At 56.8% G+C, this 20,018-nt stretch overlaps 4 protein-coding genes across 7 annotated transcripts; 1 reads left to right on the forward strand and 3 right to left on the reverse strand.

The window, feature by feature from the left end:
* Window positions 1–2,109: 2,109 nt before the first annotated feature.
* On the reverse strand, window positions 2,110–5,563 carry LOC104345437 (aryl-hydrocarbon-interacting protein-like 1). The gene is made up of 7 exons (XM_086470678.1): window positions 5,468–5,563; window positions 4,566–4,745; window positions 4,164–4,352; window positions 3,911–4,087; window positions 3,638–3,779; window positions 2,814–3,098; window positions 2,110–2,117 (listed from the first exon to the last, which is right to left on the reverse strand). Exons 1-7 carry the CDS (start codon window positions 5,561–5,563, stop codon window positions 2,110–2,112), a joined length of 1,077 nt encoding a protein of 358 aa, XP_086326804.1.
* A 545-nt stretch (window positions 5,564–6,108) lies between these two features.
* TAF7L (TATA-box binding protein associated factor 7 like) lies at window positions 6,109–12,762 on the reverse strand. Of its 2 annotated transcripts, none has more exons than XM_086470008.1 (11): window positions 12,583–12,762; window positions 10,831–10,909; window positions 10,535–10,668; window positions 10,012–10,138; window positions 9,745–9,803; window positions 8,662–8,734; window positions 8,130–8,246; window positions 7,741–7,929; window positions 7,527–7,639; window positions 7,165–7,224; window positions 6,109–6,550 (listed from the first exon to the last, which is right to left on the reverse strand). In XM_086470008.1, exons 1-11 carry the CDS (start codon window positions 12,646–12,648, stop codon window positions 6,506–6,508), a joined length of 1,062 nt encoding a protein of 353 aa, XP_086326134.1. In that variant the 5' UTR covers window positions 12,649–12,762; the 3' UTR covers window positions 6,109–6,505. The 2 variants fall into 2 exon arrangements, with proteins under 2 accessions (XP_086326134.1, XP_086326135.1); XM_086470009.1 differs by having other exon boundaries at window positions 8,662–8,739; window positions 9,744–9,803.
* Window positions 12,763–13,016: 254 nt separating this feature from the next.
* On the forward strand, window positions 13,017–18,949 carry LOC104340577 (magnesium transporter NIPA2). 3 transcript variants are annotated; one of them, XR_015183772.1, is made up of 7 exons: window positions 13,017–13,155; window positions 13,713–13,769; window positions 14,494–14,584; window positions 14,724–14,884; window positions 16,191–17,662; window positions 17,758–18,065; window positions 18,146–18,949. XR_015183772.1 is itself a non-coding variant. In XM_086470007.1 (5 exons), exons 1-5 carry the CDS (start codon window positions 13,017–13,019, stop codon window positions 16,814–16,816), a joined length of 1,074 nt encoding a protein of 357 aa, XP_086326133.1. In that variant the 3' UTR covers window positions 16,817–17,716. The 3 variants fall into 3 exon arrangements, 1 of the variants encoding a protein (XP_086326133.1); XR_015183771.1 differs by having other exon boundaries at window positions 17,758–18,949; XM_086470007.1 differs by lacking the exons at window positions 17,758–18,065; window positions 18,146–18,949 and having other exon boundaries at window positions 16,191–17,716.
* A 1-nt stretch (window position 18,950) lies between these two features.
* On the reverse strand, window positions 18,951–19,741 carry TIMM8A (translocase of inner mitochondrial membrane 8A). Its single transcript, XM_086470010.1, has 2 exons — window positions 19,619–19,741; window positions 18,951–19,221 (listed from the first exon to the last, which is right to left on the reverse strand). The coding sequence occupies exons 1-2, from the start codon at window positions 19,739–19,741 to the stop codon at window positions 19,060–19,062; spliced, it is 285 nt and encodes a 94-aa protein (XP_086326136.1). The 3' UTR covers window positions 18,951–19,059.
* Between the last annotated feature and the right edge of the window lie 277 nt (window positions 19,742–20,018).

A 20,018-nucleotide genomic window follows, 5' to 3' on the forward strand; every position in this document is an offset into this window, starting at 1 on the left:
AGTGGAGGCTGAGATGGCCCTGGTGCTCTGGGGCCACAGGCTGTGAACGGATGAGATGCCTGAGCCCTTGGGGCACGGCAGGGTGCAGGCAGGGCTGCACGCTGGTGTGAAGCGCCCTGCCCAAAACAGAGCTTGGTGTGAGGACAGGGACGGGGCTGTTGTTGCTGGCTGGGATGGGATGTGGTAGTGAGCTGTTTGGGGAGGTTGGGACCAAGGCAGCATGTGGGGGCGCAGGGCTGTGTGGCTGCCTTCAGTGTGCTGGCAGAGGTGCAGAGCAGTGCCCACACTGGGGATAAGGTGGTGCAAGCCTTATGGCCGGGTGTTGGCGGCCTTGTGCTGTCCAGTAGCAGTGGTGCAGGTTGCTGTTCACCCTCACCCCCGGGTGAGCGACAGGAGTGCAGTAGCAGTGGCATTGGTGTTAGGCTGGCTGTAAGCACGCTGTGTGTGTCAGGCTGCTTGATTGACCACATGCCAGCCTGCAAGACCTGGCTGGCCCCCCCCCCGTTATTCCAGTGGCAGGATGAGGGGAGCATGGGGAGGAGTGAAGTTTTGGCCTGAAGGTGAGGCCAGGAGTTCCCAGCCAGGGGGGGGAGCTGGAAGAAGGAAAAGGCAGGACGAAGGCAGAGCTGCTGGCCCCAGTGCTAGGTGTGGGGAGCAGCGGTGGCCAGACCGGGTGCTCGGGCTGTGTTTGGGAGCCAGGATGCAGCAGGGAGGGGAGCAGGCTGGCTAATGCTCTGGTAACCATGTACCGTGGTGCTGCTGTCCTCGCTGCTTTGCGCCATCTCTGCTCTGGAAAGAGAATAAATTTGTATTTATACTGAGACCCGGACTGATGCTCTGGTCTCTTCTATCCGTGCAGCTCGGCTGAGCCAGGGCAGCTCCTGGCACTGTGCCATCCTGGCACTGCTCCTGCAGGGCTGCTGGGACACAGATGTCCCTGTGCCCTGTGTCACCCTGGCTGTCCACACCATTCCAGGCAGAGCAGTAGCTGTGAGTAGAGCCCCAGGCTCTCAGTCACAGGTGCATCCCTCAGCCTTCCTTTGGCTTGTTCCAGCAAGGTCTGCTCAGGGCAGAGCAATGCAGCACCCTGAGGGCTGGGACTGGGGATGTGTGGACAGTCCCTCTTCCTCACTCAGGAACTTCTGCCGTAGGAAACCCTTCAGCCCCAGGAAGGATGTAGGCAGTAGTGGGATGCTGGGCAGGCAGTCCTCTCCCTCAGTGCTTTCTCTCTGGAGCCCCACTAACTCTCCAGTGCCCAGAGGTGTCTGGGTGCCTCTGCCTCAAGTGCTGCCCATGTCCCTCTGCTCTCCGTGGCACAGTGAAGGGCTCAGCTGAGGATTAGCCCAGGGCAAGGCTGGGGTGTCTCAGGCCCTCCCTGCCACACAGGGTGCAGCCCAGCCTCAGCTGATGGTGAAGCCTGCCCAGGACTGGTACTTGCAGGGCTGGACCTGCTCTCACCCCTGCCTGGAAGGGCTGGTGGTGCTGGGCAAAGGCCTGACACGGTGATACTGCATCTGAGTACGGTGACAGCTCTCACACAGGAGAGATTCAGGAACTTAAATGGGGGTGAAGTGCAGCCTCTTTAACTCCCCCTCACAAGGGTAGAGCAAAATACCCCCTCCCTCTGCCGCAGGCTCCAGGGCAAGGCAGGAGGTGAAGCTGGTCGCGCCCAGGAACAGATCCAGCACATGGTACCAGGGAAGAGCTTTTATTTCTCAGTCAGCAAAGCTCAGTGGGGCCCAGTTGTGTCGGGGCAGGAGGCAGCAGGTGCTGCTGCACAGCGGGGCTGGTGGTCCCGGTGGCAGCAGGGTGAGGACAGCATTGTTCCCGTGTCACCGCAGGGCCAGTCCTCAGCCCTGGGGCTCCCTCTCAGAGTACAGCAGCCCCACTGCCTGTGCTGCGCCACCTTGTCAGTGGTCCAGCAGCCTTTCCCCCATCCAGGGGTAACTGGCCCTGCTCAGGACTGGCCGTGCCCCAGGGTCATGGCCCCGAGCTCTCTGCTCTCACTTCACTGCCCTGCTGGATGTGTCACCCCTTCCCCGGCTGCTATGGGGCAGGGGGTTACTTCTGCCCCTCCACCCAGCTCCTCAACTGCTCTGAGTGCCCAGCCTAGAGCACTGCCCCAGGGGCAAAGCTGTCAGGGCGTGGGGGAGCGTTGCCTTCCCCAGCGTTTCATCGGCTGCTGCCTGCTTGCTGCTCCCCACAGCTCCCCTCTTCCAGCGCCTCCCCAGGTGTTTAGTCCTTCAGCTCCAGGGGCCCCAGCCCCTCAGTGGGGGTCCCCAGCTCTAGAGCTCTGCCTGCTTCAGTCCCAGCCATGCTCCCTGTGCCAGCTCCCTCTGCCCCACTGGCTCCCTGCCCGTCCCCCCCTGCCTCTGTCCCCATTGCTGCCTCACATTGCCCTAAAGTCAGCTTTTTAATCTCTGATGCTGGGTTCTCTTCCTCTTTGTCCTCCTCCACTTTCTCCTCCTCTATCTTCTCCTCCCACTCCTTTATTTCTTTCTCCTCCACTTTCTCCTCCTCTTCTTCCTCCTTCAATACTTCTTCCTCATCTTCCTCCTCTGCCCTCCTCTCTGCTCCCCAGCTCTCTGGCTCTGCCCCACAGTTGCCCAGGTTTGCTTCTTCCCTCAGACCTATCCCATCCCTTGCTTCCACCTCTGCAGGTTTCCTCTGCGCTGCTTCTCCTCTTGGTGCTGCCTCTTCACACCTGGCCCTGGGGTTCCCTTGTTCTGCTTGGTCAGCCCCTGGTTGTTCTAGTTCTTCGGTCCTTGCACCCCACTCCCCCTGCCCAGGGGTCTCCAGGAGCCCAGCCTCACCCTGGGGTACCTCTTCCTGCAGCATGGCCCCATTGCCCACCTCCTTACTTTCCTGCCGCTCGCTGGCCCGTGGCCTCTGGGGCAGCTGGAAGAGCCCCTGGTAGCGCTTCCGATCCTCCACGTGCTTCTTCCTCATCCTCTCACCCAGCTGCTTCAGCTCCTTCTTCACAGCGGCTGCCATAGAGGGGTCGAGGTGAGCCACCCGCAGGAAGTCTTCCCGTGCCTCCCGCTCATTCCAGACAGCAGCGTGGGCCTTTGCCCGCTTGAAATAGGCCTTGGCGTTGTCTGCCAGGAGAGGAGAGCCCCCGGCGGGGGTCCGGCAGCTCAGGGCCACCAGCCACAGGAGCTGGAGACCCTGGGAACCCAGGGGACATGGAGCACAGGTACCATCATAGGTAAGGGAACAGGAACGTGGGGTGGACACACTTCTTGTAGGTCGGGGTACCGTCATGGGCAGGGTGACCTGGGCTGTGCATGTGGCACCATGGGCCACAGGGGACATGGGGTGCAGGGATCATCATGGGCAAGGGGAACCATGGTAGGCAGGCGTATCTGGATGATGTGGGACATGATGGGCAGGGGGACCTAGGGTATATGGGGTACAGGTGCCACTGTGGGCAGGGGAAACCAGGGACATGGGCCCTGTCAAGGGCAAGGGGACCTGGGGCTCGGGTTCTGCAGCGGACATGGGGATCCAGATGACATAGGTACCATCACAGGCAGAGGGACATGGGATGATCATTGTCATGAATGAGGGATCCAGAGGACAGAGTCCCCAGGGGCTGCAGGCACAGCAGGGGGGGTAGGATGCAGGGCATGGGTACCATTGTGTTTCTGGAGGAGTTCCGTTGTGTGCTCCAACACCTCGTAGTATTCTCCCAGCTCCAGCTGGCACTGGCAGTAGTTGAGCACCAGCGGCGTGACCAGGCTCTCTAGCTTCAGCCACCCATCCTCCCATGGCTTCTCCTGCCCCGGGGAGCCACAGTGGGTGGTTCACAGCTGTGGTCAAACGTTCCAGGGCACCAAGGGCCCAGAGGGGAGTGCTTTGCTGAGAAAACCCAGGCAGGGATGACAGGAGGTGACCAGGTCCTGCTCACCTTGGCCTGGAGGTTCCTCAGGCAGATGACAGCCTCCTGGTACTTTGCCGCCGCCTGCCCAAACTCCTTGTGGAGGACGAGCCTGTTGCCCTCGCGGTGTAGCACGGGCACCGCTGCCAGCTTCTCCTCCTTGCTCATGGCCCAGGTGTCACGCTTGTACGCTGAGGGCTCCTCCACCTGCACAAGCAGTGGGAGCTGAACTGCCTGCCCTGGCTGTCCCCATGCTGGCAGCCCTTCCTGCCATCCCCCTTACCCGGAACAACTCCATGATGAAGATGAGGGGCTGCGGCGTCCGCTGCAGCTCATCCAGGTCATCATAGCCTGTGCTGTGGTAGTCAAACATGTTGCCCATGCCACAGCGGTGCTTCTGCCCTTCCAGGGGGTCCCGGCCTTCTGCAATCCTCCGCATGCCCCTGGAGACCAGGGCGTACATGCCTGTGTGCTGCAAGAAGGGGGAGCACCCCGCTCAACCGCATGGGGCCAGCCTGCACCCCCTTCCTCTGGGGCCAGCCCCCTCTGATGCCCCCCCGCCACCCTGCCCCGTGCCCCCTTGTGCTTGCACCAGGCAAGGCTGGAGCATCTCTGGGGTGCATGGTCCTGTGCCCTGGATCTGCAGAGAAGGAGGGGAGTGGGCGCTCACGGGCCCCTCACTCACGATGGCATCGCACCAGAACTCGGCCACCTCCCCAGCTCTCATGGAGCTGAGCAGCGTCTCCCAGATCTCCAGCTTGAACATCTTGCCCACGATGATCTCCATGGGGATGCCAGCTTCCCGGCTGTCATCAATCACTGTCCGCTCAAAGTCATCCTTCAGCGTCTGGAAGTGGAAGGTGATCTGCCCCAGAGAAAGCTCAGTGTTGAGCCAGTAAGGCACCGCAGCGAGAGATCGCTGTCCCCTTGCCAGCCCCGAATCCCTCTGCCACAGGGCCAGGATGCAGGGCCAAGCCTGCTCCTGGAGAAGTGCTGGTTTGATTGGCAGCTCTCCATCCGCAGCAGGAGATTGTGCCTCCTACCCACTTGTCTTAGACAGCAAGCAGATGGTGGAGTGTCTTAACACCCATCAATGCTGTATCTTGCTGCTCTATTTGGATCCCCCTTTATAACCCAGTACACAGAGCGCTCCCACAGCATGCACCAGGACCTGCTGGAACCCACACTGATCTGCCCAAACCCATGGCCTGGGGAATCTTGCAAACCCCCAAGAGCTTCATGTTGGCACCCCTCACTCATTTGACACAAATCAGGAGAAGCAGATTTCCAGCGACCCATCGTGGCCGCTGAGCTCCGACTGCCCCAGGACAGAGGGAGGAGGTTGGCAACAGCCCCAGTGCAAGGTGAAGGCAGTGGGCAACGTCCGCCATCACATGTGGCTGCCTGTGACCGAAACAGCCCTTCCTGCACCCCCCTCGCAAGGGATCTCCTGGAGATGGGATCTCCCTGTACCACAGACCTGGAGCTCAGCTTGTGAGCAGGGAATTTAACCCTAACGCGCAGGGATGGTGGTGTTGGACCACTTCCCTCTCCTAGGGCTTTGGGGCAACAACCAAGACGACTTACCTTGCTCCCATCCTGCAGCTTCGGCAGCTCCCCTCGGCCTCCATGCAGAATCTTCTTTTTGACCCCTTCTACATTCAGCAGGTAGGTTTCCTCCATCACCGCTCCTGCCGGCCCCCAGGGGCAGGTCACAGGCACATGCACACAGGTACACTCTGGCCTTTCCTGAGCTCCACGTCCTCCTCACACCATCTCCTTTTCTTCACTATCTGGAGACACACATCATCTCTCAGGGCTGCTGCTGGCCTTCTGCTCTCTGTGCTGGGGGCAGAGCTTGGAAGCCTTCTCCCCTTCCCCTGCCCTTCGGGCTGTGAGTGGGGCGTCCACAGTGCCCTCCGCTGCGTTCTGGAACTGCCTTTCTAATCCTCTTCCCACCCTGCCAGGTTAATCTGGGATTTGACTGCCTAGTCTGTGAGGAATTAAAGAAACTCCCTGATCAGGAGGGCCTCGTTCCTCCTACAGAGTGACAGCTCACGGGGTCCCCTTCGCATGCAGTCCCCCTTTGACCCAGCCACACAAGGAGCATTTCAGTGAAGAGCCCAGCAATGCTGGTGTGAGCCCGAGCCCGGGGCTGTGTGTGGTCAGGCGCAAGCTGGCAAGAGGCAGTGCTAGTCTGTGCTCAGGAAACCACAGAGGAACAGACCAGGGGTGGAAACAGTACTTTATTGAGTCTGGTTTGCAGACACAAGCATTCCTCAAACACAAGAACAACCTCCTACCAGGCTGCAGTCCATCAAGTCCAAGACTCAGTAAGATGCAGAGAGCCACACGCAACTGTCCCAGGGAGAACTAAACACCTCTGGGAAAATGGTGCTGAATATTTACAGTAAGTCCAGTGTTTTGGCTGCTCTCACAGGCACAGTCCAATTCTTTAGCTCCAACAGCCAAGCCCAGCAGAATGCATGAGAGCAGCTCTGGACACAGAACCTCTAGCACTGCCCAACAGGCAGCAGAGGTGTGTGACTAAGGCAAAGACTTCAGCGTGGCAGATGAACAACACTTCCAGCTCTGCTTGCAGGTACAAAGATCCAGGCCTGCTCCTCACTTCTCCATGAGTGACTCCAGCTGCTCCTGCAGGGACATCATCTGGGAAAGGGGAGCGAGGCATTACAGTAAGGCACAGCTGGGACTCCTGGCAGCTCCAGCCCAAGCACGTCTGTGTTTCTGCAGATCTTCCACCTACTCCAGTGGGGGCTTTGGCTGTACATCACAGGGAGCCACGCCTGGGCACCTCTGGGGCAGAATTCAGCACTGCCCACAAGGGGAAGCCACACAACAGGAAACTGGGAGTGGGAACCGCCTGCCTTGGTACCTGGTTGAAACCCAGCAGAGCTGCCCAGGCAGGAAATCTGCCAAGATTCTACAGCTACTGCCTTTCTTGTACACGGGTGCTCGTGGGTTTCTGTGTCATATTTTAACCCAGGCAGCAATCCTAGAAGCCTTGGACTGCTGACTAGACTCACTGCTGCAACCGACCCCTTTTCCTTCCACCAGCTGCTTTGAACCCCAGTGTTACAGGTCAGGTGTGGTTGTACCTCAACTGTAGTTGCACGCAACAGACGAGGTACAACCGCACCTGACCTGTAACACCCGAGTTCAAAGCAGCTGGTGTGGTACAAGATTCAGGAAACTGTCAGAGGCCAAGCCTAGAATCACGTTGTGCCCCAGTCCTTCCCACTCCACTGCAGGAGTTTCCTCACCTGCTGCTTCTCTCGCTCTTCCTGCTGCTTGAACTCATCCAGCACAGCCTGGAGACGGGTCTGCAGAGACAAACACGCCAGACCACAGTTATCAATGTGTCCTCAACTGAATGGGTGTGGGCACAACATGCCAAAAGGTGCAGCAAGCCCCAAGCTGCACTGACAACCAGCCCCCTTATCTCCTGCAGTTTCATAGATTGCTTTGCCTCCGTGGGGAAATGCTGGAGTATGTACAGTCACACCACAATTATTTTTAACTCAGCAGGCAAAAGCCCCTGGCTTTTCCAGGGCAGCAGCTGAATCAGTCTGCTGGATCTAATGGCAAGGCAGTGCTAAGCAGAAGATCCCAGGAGAGCTCTCACCTTGAGGGCTACGTTCTCCACTTTCATGATGAGATCTTCCTGGCGCTTCCTCCTGTCCTGGGTCTCCTGCAGTTTACTTTTCAAGTTGTCAATCTGTTTCTGGATCCCCATGACTGGAAGAGAGAGCGAGCTCAGACCCAGGGCACAGGCAGAGCTGGGCAGTGCAGCCTGCCTGGCACCCCGGTGATTCTGCTGCACTCTGCCACCCACTCACCTATCTGGTTGGACCCCTCATTCTCCTGTTGCTGCCCATCAGACTCATTCAGCTTGTCCTGCAGCTGCCTCTCCAAGTCCTCCTCAGTGTCCATGATGTTCAGGTCTTCGTCGTCATGATGATCCCTCTCATCTTCATCTTCACTGCTGCTGCTGATGTCATTAAATATCTCCCGCAGTTCATCATGTTCTAAGGGGGGTGCAAAAGGCGAGAGGAAAAACACAGCTGATGACCTTCCAGCACCCTTTGTCTGCCAGGGACCATGTCAGTACAGGGTGCCCGTCTCAGGGCCCTCTCTCCTTCGCTTTGGTTAGAGCTCACCCCAGAGAGAATGGGCCCAACTGATTACTGAGTGGGCAGAAAGAAAACAACAGCCGTCCCCACTGCACCTGAGGAGCCATGGCCTTGCTTATGTCCTGACATCCCTGGGGAGGAGATGTCCAGGCTGGTGAGTGAACCGTGGTTGTCTACTTCTTTTGTTTCATCTTCAGCAATGACTTCCCAGCCTGACAGCAGGAACAGATGAGTCAAGGGAAAAAAGAGGCACAGGAAAGATGCAGTATGACAAAAAAAATGCTAAAAACTGCAGGAGATCACTGCCCCTCCAAAAAGTCTGGCCTTGTAGCTATGGATATCCAGGATTAACCACCCCAGCCCCCTTTTTTGATGACTTCTCCTCTGCTGTTACATAAGTTTCTGCTCAATACAACAGTACTATCCACAAGGAAGGTCGCCATGAAGAAACAATGAGCTTTGAACAAGGCAAAGATGAAGACCCAGAACTTCAGTGCCTCTTGCGTGCTTATCTCCCAGTCTCTCACACCCAAGCAAAGCTGAACTTGTCTCTCCTTTCCACAACCCCCAGGTCACACAAAGTGTCCTGTACCCAGCTTGAGTTTTTGTTTTTTCCTAAAAGGATACGGACACTGACAGCTTCGGCATCTGTGCTCAGCAGACGCTTCACTTCTTTTTCAACATCAGGAGACTCAATGTACTGGGACAGAGAGGGGAAAGGGAACAGAGACACTGTTAAATGCCTTGTGCACACTGCTGGTGCCGGTCAACTCCAACCCTTCACCTCCAGACAGAATCCTATTTCAAGCCTCTCTTCTCTTATGCTTTCTGCTCATGCTCACCCTAAATATAATTTATGCACCTCCAGAAAGCAATCCATCTTTTTTGTACAGAGCTCCTTGGTGGGTTGTATGCTCTCACTTTTCTACTACTACTTATGAAATAAGACTTTCTGTGTGTATGCAGAAAGTCCTTGAGGAGCTGTTTCCTGATGGATGGTCAACTCAACTCCTTCCTGTCTCACTCAAAAGAAGGTTTAATTTTTCACTCTTAAATTACCCAGGAAACTTAACGCAGTGACATCAAATGTCTCCTGTGGGCTATAAGAATGTTTTAAGTAATTTGTTTCCCAAATGTCATGCAAAACAGCACTGTGTTCTGTTCTCAGAAACTGCAAAGCAAAGAACATGTCTTCCCAGCTTCAGGGTGCTGCATCTCCCCAACACCTTGCCTGGCTTGTGCATATGCACAGAGACAGTCCCTGAGCTCCATCTGTTGTCACTCCCCCAGCTGAAATGACAGTTATTCTATTTGCAGTGTTGCTTGTTGGGGAAGTGAACGGGCCATGCATAGAGAGAAGATTTCAGCTGGGGAAGCAGGAATGAGTGAAGCTGCATTTTGATGCGAGTCTTCCCTTCTTTATGAGCAGGAAGGGGTACGCAATGGCAAGGCAGCTGCAGGAATGGAGTCCAGCAGTTCTCTGCACAGAGGATTTTTCCCCTCAGGAGCATCTTAGAAAACACGGAGGAAGCACCCAAAGAAGTGTTTAAATCTGCTACCCTCCCGTCACCCTCACCTTGGGCAAGGAAACATGCGAAGCAATGTTAAGAAATCACATGTTTTCTGGACTAACAGATGGTTACAGCTCTGATGTCTCTGCCTTCCTACCCCTTGGTTATTGCATCTGCATCCGTGTGAGAAGCAACTCACCTTCTTCTTAGCTGTCTTTCGGAATCGTCTCTTCCGTACGTTTTTCAGGGGAAGAGTGACTGTGATAGAGGAAACAGATTGCACGTGTCAGGCAGATGGCCTAATGGGAGAGCTGTGTGCCAAAAGGGAGAAGGTCCCTTCAGGAACAGAGAGAGCACTGAGAATGAAGCAGCAGCACAGCCAGGACATGGCAGTGGTGAGTGCCCTCCCCAGCTGATGGGACACTGAGGTGGTGGGATGGAAGGGTTTTCCACTGCCTCTACTCACTGCCATGGTTCCAGATGAATTTCTTCTCTCTGTCCTTATCCTTCTTCTTGTTTGCCTTGGGGTCAGTACTCACAGTTTGCTCTTCCAAAGGGGGGTAGAGATCACCATCCACAGTGCAAACGAGCATCTGGAATACCCACATAAACATGAAGGGTGCTCATCATTACGCAAGGACAAAAGGATGTGAAACCTTTTCTGGAAAATGAACAGTGACTGCCCACTGTATGTTGTGAGCCAAAGAGATTCATGGGCATGGGACATGAGAAACACGGTTTCACACCCAGCTCAGTTCATATCTAAACACAGCAGTAGTTAACCTGTTACAAGGACAATCACATTTCACGCTTCAGAATGGGGATTTCTAAAGACCAAGCAGAGTGGGGAATTTTAAACTGCTAATACTGTGAGAATACAGAAATTTGCCACGTTACACTGGGTCCAGCTGCCACAGTGTACAAGGGTTTTCCTGGAGAGGGGAGCAAGGAATTAAGCTGTTGGGGTAGGCAAGAAGGACAGCCCATACCTGGCAAATATCCGCTGTCTTATAGAAGGTTTTCTTGTCAATGGTTTTTAAGCTCTCGATGATGCAGGGCAGATCTACCAGCTTGGCCGCCAGCGGCACCCGGTCTACGCGGACAATCCCATGGCGCCCATCCGCTGCGGAAAGCCACGGGACAGGTTAGTGCTGTCACTAAACAGCTAAACTGAGCAATACACTCACGGGAAGCAGAAATTTCAGGGGAAAACACATGCAAGTTGCACACCTTCACCAGTGGACAGTCAGAGGAGTTTTAAGATGGCCTGATCCTGCTCACTCACCGTGCAGCTCAATGGTGAGCCTGTCCTTCAAGTTGACATTCCCGGACTGTACCGCTCGCCGCACAGTGGAGGCATATTCCTGGGAAGGTTGGACAGACTTACATCAGGATTGGGTGTGCTTCCTCGGAGAATCACCAAAGTCTTCTGTCCAACCTATCCAGCTTTAAACACCTCGTCATGGTTTGAGCCCACCAGCCGGCAACAAAGCCCCACGCAGCCACTCACTCACCCCTACCTCGTCCCCTGAGGGATGGGTAGGAGAAAACACAACCAAAAGGCCCGAGGGTTGAGACAAAGGACAGGGAGGGCTCACTCACCTGTTATGGTCACGGGCAAGAGACAGACTCAACTTAGGGATAACAACATCCATTTAATCAACAACCACCACCACCAAGGCTAATAAGAAATACAATCAGGTCTCTAAAAAACACCTTCCACCCCACCCCTCCCTTCTTCCCAGGCTCAGCTCTGCTCCCTCTTCCCCCCCAGCAGCGCAGGGGCAGGGAATGGGGGTCACAGTCCGGCCGGCACAAGGTGTCTCCGCTGCTCCTTCCCCCTCAGGCAGAGGGGCCCTCGCAGCCCTCCCCTGCCCCACCGCGGGGTCCCTCTCCCGGCAGACATTCCTCCGCCAACTGCCCCAACGCGAGTCCTTCCCGCGGGGCCGCAGCTCCCCAGAACCCCCCAGCGCGGGTCCCTCCCGGGGCTGCCGCCCTCCCACCGACGGGCGGCTCCAGCGCGGGCTGCCTCGGAGCCACGGCTGCTCCGGGCCCGGGCCCTGCTCCTCCGGCCTGGGCTCCTCCGCGGGCTGCAGGGCGACCTCTGGGCCACTGCTGGGCTCCAGGGGCTGCAGGGGCTCAGCCGCCACCCCACCGCGGGCCGCAGGGGAACGTCTGCTCCGGCACAGCTCCCCCTCCCCTTCCTTACTGACCTGGGTGTCCGCAGGGCTGTCTCTCTCACATCCCCCTTCTCTCTCCTTCTTTCACTCTTAAACAGTTATTCCCAGAGGCGCCACTGGCCTGGCCTTGGCCAGAGACGGGTCCGAATTGGAGGCAGGGCAGGGCTTACAGATGCCTCTTACAGGAGCCACCTCTGCAGGCTCCCCCTCTGCTACCAAAACCCCACCAGACACCAAACCACCACACACCCCTGCCATCCTGACCCTGAAAAACAACTGCAAGAGCCACAATGGAAATTGCACCCTTCTAATACCATGCGTTAACCCTGTGGCTCTGCTATTCCCGGTGCCCTTCGCAGCCCCCAACAGGATACAGCTGTGCCAGTGGTGTCAGGCCCCCCGACAGAATACCACAGCTCCAGGGGAAGTTACAGCTCCCCTCACCAAGCTCTCGTGGTCTCAGCAGGACCCAGTCTCAGCTTTCCGCATCTAACAAACAGCATCAAGGGCACTGACAGCCACAGTCACTGAAGACCCAGCACTTGCTAAAGCTCTATCCTTAGAGAAATTTCCTCCCTAATCCTCTAAACTGCATACTGAGCCTCCTGCTCTGTGTCGCAGGAGCACCTCCCAAGAGGAAGCCATGGAAAATCTGTTCAAGGGAGTGGGAACGAGCTATCCAAGGCCAAAACCATCCTGCTTCCACGTCCCTCGCCAGGTCTGCACATTTCCCACTGACTCCACCCGCCTTGCTAAGCCCGCTCCCGAGGCCGGTGCTCGCCAAGCAAACGGGACTGAGCCGCCTGTGAAACGCGGTGGCAGCCGCCCCAGCTGTACCAGACCGATCGGCCTCTTACCGGCGGCAGCCGCAGCACGAACTGGCTCTCCAGCTCATGAGGAGCATCGTCCTTGCCCTTACTCATCCTTTCTTCTTCAGCTTGGAAGACAAGATGCAATCACCTCGTCGCCAACAAGGCTGCTACAAGGTAAGCCCAGGGCCAGCCTCTTGCCCAGCGGAACCGGGGGGAGCCGGGGCCTTGCCGGGGCTGCGCTGCCGTCGGGATGACACCCCCGGCAGGGCCTGTCCGGCGCCCACGGGCGCCCCCACCCCAAACCTCGCTGCCAGAACCTCCCCCGGCGCCGCTCAGCCGCTGTCCCGAGCGGAAGCCAGGCCCGGTGCGCCGACACAGGCTTCCCCCGCGCCGCCCCTTCCGTTCCGCCCGGCGCCGGGGGAAGGGTGTTGGCGGCGCACCAAGCGGCGGCCGGCGGCGGCGGCGGCGGCCGCGCTGCCATGGGGGCCGCGGGCGAGCGGGCTGGTTTCTACGTGGGGCTGGGCCTGGCCCTCGCCTCCAGCGCCTTCATCGGCGGCAGCTTCATCCTCAAGAAGAAGGGGCTGCTCCGGCTGTGCCGCCGCGGCCGCGCCAGGGCAGGTACCGCCGCCCCCGGGCCGGGGCCGCGGAGAGGGGCGGCGGGGGGTCTTAGGCTGGCGGCGGGGGCGGCGGGAGCGCGCCGCGGCCCGGTGCCTCCCCTGCGAGCGGCCTGTCGCCTCCGCCGCTGGCTCGTGGGCCGCCGGCTCCGGGGCTGCCATTGCAGCTGCTCTCCCGGGGACGCAGCCCCCGGCTCGGCAGGCCGCGACGGCTGCCGCCCGGACAGTCCGGCCAGCGCCGGGCCTCGGCCGCCCGCCTCTGCGTTTGGGGGCTTTTTGGCCTAAAGTGTACTTCTGCCGCGGGGGTAGCCAGCCACCCCGCTCACGCGTTCCTGAAACTGCTGTCTGTCAAACGTGGGAGGGCCAGGGGATAAGATCTTTGCGTCTGGGGTAGCAGAATCGCTGTTTGCCCATGTCTGGGTCAGGCAGACCCGAGGCAGCCTTGCACTTCGGGGAGATCAGGCTGCTCCCGCTGGCTTCTCCGAGGCGGTTCTGGCAGGATAATGAACCTTTTGTGTAGCTTCATCTGAGGTTTCTTGTTACTCTTTCTTCCTTACTTAGGGCAAGGAGGTCACGCCTACCTTCAAGAATGGCTTTGGTGGGCAGGGCTGCTGTGCAGTAAGTAGCCACACTGAACCTGTCGGATGGCACACTTACGAGTGTGTTTGTCATTGTTTCCAGTTGCTTTCATGTTTTATTATGATTGTTGTTTGACTGCTTGATTTTTATCTGAGTGTCTGAGGCTGTTGTTGATCTAATTATAACTCTAAAATATTCTGAAGTCTCATGTATTACCAGGTTCCTCTGCTAAATGGGAGTTAAGGAGCTGGTCTAACTGGGTTGGGTAAAGTGCTTCTGAAACGGGCTTCCCAGATGATGTAGTTATAACAGCATATCCAGCACCATGGGTTTAGTGCTACAGCGATTTCTGCAGCTCTATTTTACACTTTTCAGCGTTAATAACCAATTGTACTTGATTTACCCTTTAAAAAGCTGTAAAATCTGTTCCAGAAGAATATGACTTAGAAATATGAAACGAGTCAAAACTCCCTTCAGCTTTGAGGACATTATGGAAATATTTTTCTGTGGTTACTGCTCAGCTGCATAGCCCCGTGAGACTAAGGATCACCACATGTAACCACAAGCCTTCTCTTCCCAAGAGAACGTGTATCAGGCTTCTGCTTGTTCTTGTTGGTGCTGTTCTTTCCTGGTTGCGTGATATACCTTGGAGAAACACGGGATGCTCAGGTGGAAACTGAGGCGCTCTTCTGACTGCACTGAAACTTGTATTATGTTGAAATGTTCCTACTTGGATGCTTACCTGACAGAGTTTCTCTTGCAGTGGGAGTTGGAGAAGCAGCAAATTTTGCTGCCTATGCCTTTGCCCCTGCGATGCTGGTAACTCCGCTGGGTGCTCTAAGTGTCCTTGTTAGGTAAGCGGCCTCGGAAAGACCCTTTCCCCGCCTACCACCCCTTAGTGGTGAAAGCAGTTGCTCAGCTTTCCTCTGTCTCTTCCCTGAGGTACTCCATCTCTTGGCCTAATGGTTTTTGGCTTTTTTTACTACCTTTCAGTGCAGTTCTGTCTTCCACCTTCCTGAATGAGCAGCTGAACGTTCATGGGAAGATTGGCTGCATCCTGAGTATCCTGGGCTCCACAGTGATGGTGATCCATGCTCCACAGGAAGAAGAGGTTTGCAGCCTCGAGTCAATGGCAGAGAAGCTGAAAGATCCAGGTACTTAAATAAAAGGGGTCCTGTCAACTTCAGGCTTGGAAATGACAGTAGCAAGTAGGATACAACTTGGCTAGATTGGGAAGGACTGAACTAAAGGTTAATTGAGCTGCTTCTTGTTCCGCACACCAGTGAAGGAAACATCCCCCTGGGTCCAGGATAGCTTGTGAGTTGCCTTATGGGGTGGGAAGAGGCTGAGGTCTCCACGCTCTAAATGTGAAAGTTTGGTGACAGTCAAACAGCATTTAATGCACATGCTCAGAGTATTCACACCTTATTAACTAGCTCAGAACAAAGGGAGACAGGTCGGCTTCTGCATGGCTTTGTAGGACTGTTGAGTCCTTTTGACCCCAGATGAAAGCAGCAGACGGGAACCCCACTTTGCAGAGAGGGGTTCTGAGTGGTGCTCCCAAGTCACACGGTCTGTGCCGAAGCAAGAACGAGAACTTGGGTCACTAACAGTTACCAAGTGCGGTTTTATTGTACTGTCTGTGAGGTATTGGTGAAAAAAGTGAAGAGCATGGGAATTAGCTGCAGCCATCAGCCGAAGTGGTTGGCCCATGGCAGTGCCAGGATAGGGGAGGGAATTCCTGTACACTGGTGGGTGGCAGTGGTGTGGCTGAGGGAAGACGGCGGAGGAACTTCAGGCAATGATGAACAAGTGACTCAGAGTTATGCCTAAGATCAGGTAGTCCTGATATGTATGTTAGAGGATGAATCAGGTTGCAAGGATATGATTTGGGCAATAGCATGAATGGCAGAGTAAGCCACAGGAGATGGAAGAAGGAAACGGAGAAGATCAAAGCAGAGTAACAGGTAGATGCTGCTGCTCATAAGAGGGAGTGCTCTGGCAGGGCCTCGCCCTCCTGTGGTGTGGCACTTTCCTCTTCATCCCACCACAGCCTGCAGAGTTCAGCTAGGGCTTCCCAAGCTTTCTGCCACCCTCTTGGGCCTCCTGCAGAGCTGTGTCCCCTCATCTTCCTGGTCAACAAGCCCCCCACCTCCACTAGTGCTGTAGAGCCTGGCTGTGCCCCTAACCCTTCCAGCACGGGCAGCTGTGTCCCCTGACAGGATCGCTTGTGGGGCAGGGCTGTGATCGGCACCGTAAAGAGCTGCTGGTGTCTCTGCAAATTCGCTCGGGCTGGAGACCAACTCTGCTTCCTAAGCCCGGTCCCTGCAGGTGGAGGCTAAAAAGACAGACTGATGGGGCAGTGACCCACCTGTCCTTCACCTCTACTTGCCGTTCAGTTACATCTGTCACTGGTGCTACTGTCCTCAGATAGAGCTCTTTAATTCTTCTTTCCCCAAGGGTTCATTGTATTTGCCGTGTGTGTCCTGGTGAGCTGCCTTCTGCTTATCTTTGTGGCTGGACCCCGTTACGGACAGAGCAACGTCCTGGTTTATGTTCTGGTCTGCTCTGCCATCGGCTCACTTTCCGTGTCCTGCGTCAAAGGCTTGGGGATTGCCCTGAAAGAACTGTTCTCTGGGAAGCCAGTCCTGAAAGAACCACTGGGCTGGGTGCTCCTGGTGTGCCTGGTGATCTGCATCAGTGTCCAGATCAACTATCTGAACAAAGCCTTGGACATCTTTAACACATCTGTGGTCACACCCGTTTATTACGTGCTGTTCACCACAGCAGTCATGATGTGCTCTGCCGTCCTCTTCAAGGAGTGGCAACACATGGTGCTAGACAACATCATTGGCACCATCAGCGGCTTCCTCACCATCGTGTCTGGCATCTTCCTCCTGCACGCCTTTAGGGACATGCCCTTCACCCCCGATCTCCTGCCCCTCTTCCTGCAGCAAGGCAGGGCAGACCTGCATGCCTCGTGGAGGAGTGCGGACAGACATCAGTCATGTCAGCACCGGCCTCTTCTGCCCTCTGAGGACAAAAGCACAGAGGAGGAAGAGGAGGAGGAAGGTGAAAGCTTGTGAGGAAGCTTCTGAACTGCTAGCGTTCTGCTCCCACTGCTGAGGAGCTGCACTGCAAGGCAGAACACGCTGCCTCAGCTGATGCTAGCTCCTGCTGCGCTAGCAGGAGTTGGCAGTTACTGTCTGCTTGTGACCCGCGACTGCCGGGAGGCTGACAGGGACAGGAGCCTCCTGTGGCTACACACAGGAGCCCTGGGAGCTGCCCAGTTCCTGAGATCCAGTGCCTCTTCACTGTTCTTTCACGTGAAGGATTGATGCACCCTCGTCAGGACACAGGCTCCAGTTGCGCAGAGGCAGCACTAACACAGCGCTAACCCTTACTGAACGGGAAGACCACACGTTTGGGAAGGCCTCAAAGCATTTTTTAAAAATATACTGAGGTTAAGTTACAAAATAATCTAACATGGTGCTAAGATTACGCAGAGAGAAGATGGATATCTCGCCTTAAAGATGACATACTCAGAATATTAATTAAAAAATTCCTCTGTCAAGTACTTGTTTTGCTCACTCTGCTAGAATTTATTTACAGATTCACATCCAAAACTAGAAAACTTCAGTGGTGCTGCCATGTGCTGCCGTGGCTCTTGCGGAGGGACCAGCCTCTTCATGCAGTGTCTGCTGTGCAGGTTGATGGATCACCCGCGTACTGTGTTTGTCAAAACCCGATTTGCTCAGTTACTGAGTGGCTAGCGATACCTTTGTACGGAGAGCTGGGCCAGCGCTGAGGCATGAAGGATTACAGGGGCAGGAAGAACCATGTGTATGCTCAAGAGAAACTCAAGCTAGGGACAGGAGAGGGAATCACTTACTCTGGGAACAGGAGTGACCCAGGAGTCTTTAGCTATTGAGGTAAGTTTCTGAAACATAACTAGACAGCTGCGTCCTCACTTATGGGGGCTTCTGTCTGCATCACTCTGTTTAACACATCCCGAATTTGTTCCCAGGAAGGCTGCTGGCTACAAACCACCTGTGCTGGGAACTCACACGCCCTGCCCAGCCACGCACGGCAAATGGACGTGTGCAGAACTGCTTTACCAGCTTCCTGTAGAGCTCCAAGCCACTGTCAGTGAGTCACTCCCGGCTTCCCAGAGCCACGCTGTACAAAACCACTGCTGAAACGTTATGCTGCCTCTCCATGGAAAGAGAGCAGATCAGCACTTTGTTGTTTTTCCAGTTAGAAGCTCCTCTCTGTGTCCCGGGGGCAGAGTTCCAGAAGACGTAGCCATAGGCCTCCCTCCAGTGATCTCCACAGGTAAAGGTGCATGAGGTTATAAAGTCGCTGGTTACTTATTTCCTACGTTTAGTCTGTCTAAAGAAACTACTCCTTTACAGGACAGCAGGAGCTGTTAACCCATTGGGGAAGAGGAGGAAAGGCTACAGCCTCTCCCAGAAACGAGTTTGATTCATGAGACTAAATTAATGGAGCAACAAATCAGAATTCAGAGATCGTCTAGCCAGAAGACAATTGCGCCCCCTCCCTACTAATTTTGCAATAAATAGAATCACTGGCAAGGAGGGGAAGTGACAAGAAGGCCAGATTTTCCATTCTCAGTGGTCATCTACCTGAACAAAGAAGAATCTCATGTTGAAAATTGACCCAGTTAATATTTATTACATTGACATGGGGAAAGCAGTTAACGGAGCAAGTCAGTACTGACAGGGCTGTGCTGCAATTTGAAAATTTATCACCTGGCCACATGAATGATTTACGTATGGAAGCCTGAAAGAATTTTCCAGGAGTGACACTGCCTGGGATGCTCACTGTGCCCAACAAGCTCTTCTCACTGAAGGTACCTGTGCCAGCCTGCACAGCGATGGCACCTGCAGGACTCGTCAGCATCGACCCAGGAGGGCTCATTTCGCACAGCACCAGTTAAGGCAGCGGTCGCGGGCTGGCCTTGCCCAGAGCTGAGATTCCCGTCAGCGCTGGGAGCGACCCCCTGACACGAGCGTCACTGCCCCTCCGTCCAGCTGCGTGGGTGCATTCCAAATGCTCCCTGCACAGCACAAAGATGGCTGCTGGCCCACAGGGCTGGGAGCAGCACATCACCTTGAGGAGGAGTGACCATGCCTCTGTCGCGGGCTCTCATCTGGCTGCAACTTCCCCGAGACTCATATTTAATTAAATCCTAAACCCCAGAGCTTCTCCTGGTTCATTCAGGCGGCAGAGTGACCAGGAACTGGCGTGGCCGAGGGCCCAGCCTCGCAGGCGGGCCGGCCGGTGTCCCTCCGGGCACAGGTCCGGCTCAGTCAGACAGGCTCTCCGAGAAGGCCGACTTTGTCTTCTGCGTCTGCTCCAGCCGGTTCAGGATGAACTGGCTGGTGTCGATGAAGCGCTCCACGCAGTTCACAAAGCACGTCTCAGCCCGGCTGTCCAGCTTCGGGCCCGGCTTGTCCATACACTTCTCCTGCGCACAGCAAGGGACACGTGGGTCCCGCCGCCCCGCACGCCGGCGCCGTCCCTCCGGGTCTCTCTAGCCCGCGGCCACACCGGCGTCACCCCCCCTCGGGAACCCCATCCTCTCGGGCACACCTAGGCCGCCCCCTCCCACCCCCCCCCCCCCCCCAGGGCTCTTCCCGGCCCGGCCCCCCCTTCCCCGAGAGCCCCCCGGGGGCTCACCAGGGCTGGGGCTGCTCCCACGGCGGCTCCATTTTGTGCCCTTCTCCCTCCTCCCCCTGGGGGCAGGGGTCAGCGCGGCACCCCAGCCCGCCCGCCCGCCTGTCCCCGCACCGCGACCCGCCCCCCGTCCCCTCCCGCCTCCCCGGCCACCGGAGCCGGCGGGCCCGCCCGCGGGCCGCCCGTACCCAGCAGAGCTCGGTCATCTGGTGCACCAGCTGCTGGAAGCGCTGCTTCTGCGTCTCCACCTCGATGAAGCGCTGGAGCTGAGGGTCGGCGCCGCCCAGCCCGGCGGCGGACGGCGCGTCCATCTCCCTACCGGGACTGCCGGTGCCGCCGCGCCGCGACCTTCACGCGCCGCGCCACGCCGTCGCCGCGCATGCGCCGCGCCCGCCCCTTCCTCGCGCACCGCGCATGCTCACCCATCCGCCGCGCGCCCCCTGCCGGCGAGGCGGAGCGGGTGGCGGGCGGCAGCCAGGGAGGCCGGAGGCGCTGGGAACCGTTTATTGTGCACAGGCCCGGCCCGCCGCCGCCTGCGGAGCCCGCCGGGGCTGGCCGGCACCGGGGCTGGGCGGGACCGAGGCCGCC

The sequence above is a fragment of the Leptosomus discolor genome, chromosome 9, assembly GCF_034619465.1.
Source record: "Leptosomus discolor isolate bLepDis1 chromosome 9, bLepDis1.hap2, whole genome shotgun sequence".
NCBI classification, from domain to species: Eukaryota; Metazoa; Chordata; class Aves; order Leptosomiformes; family Leptosomidae; genus Leptosomus; species Leptosomus discolor.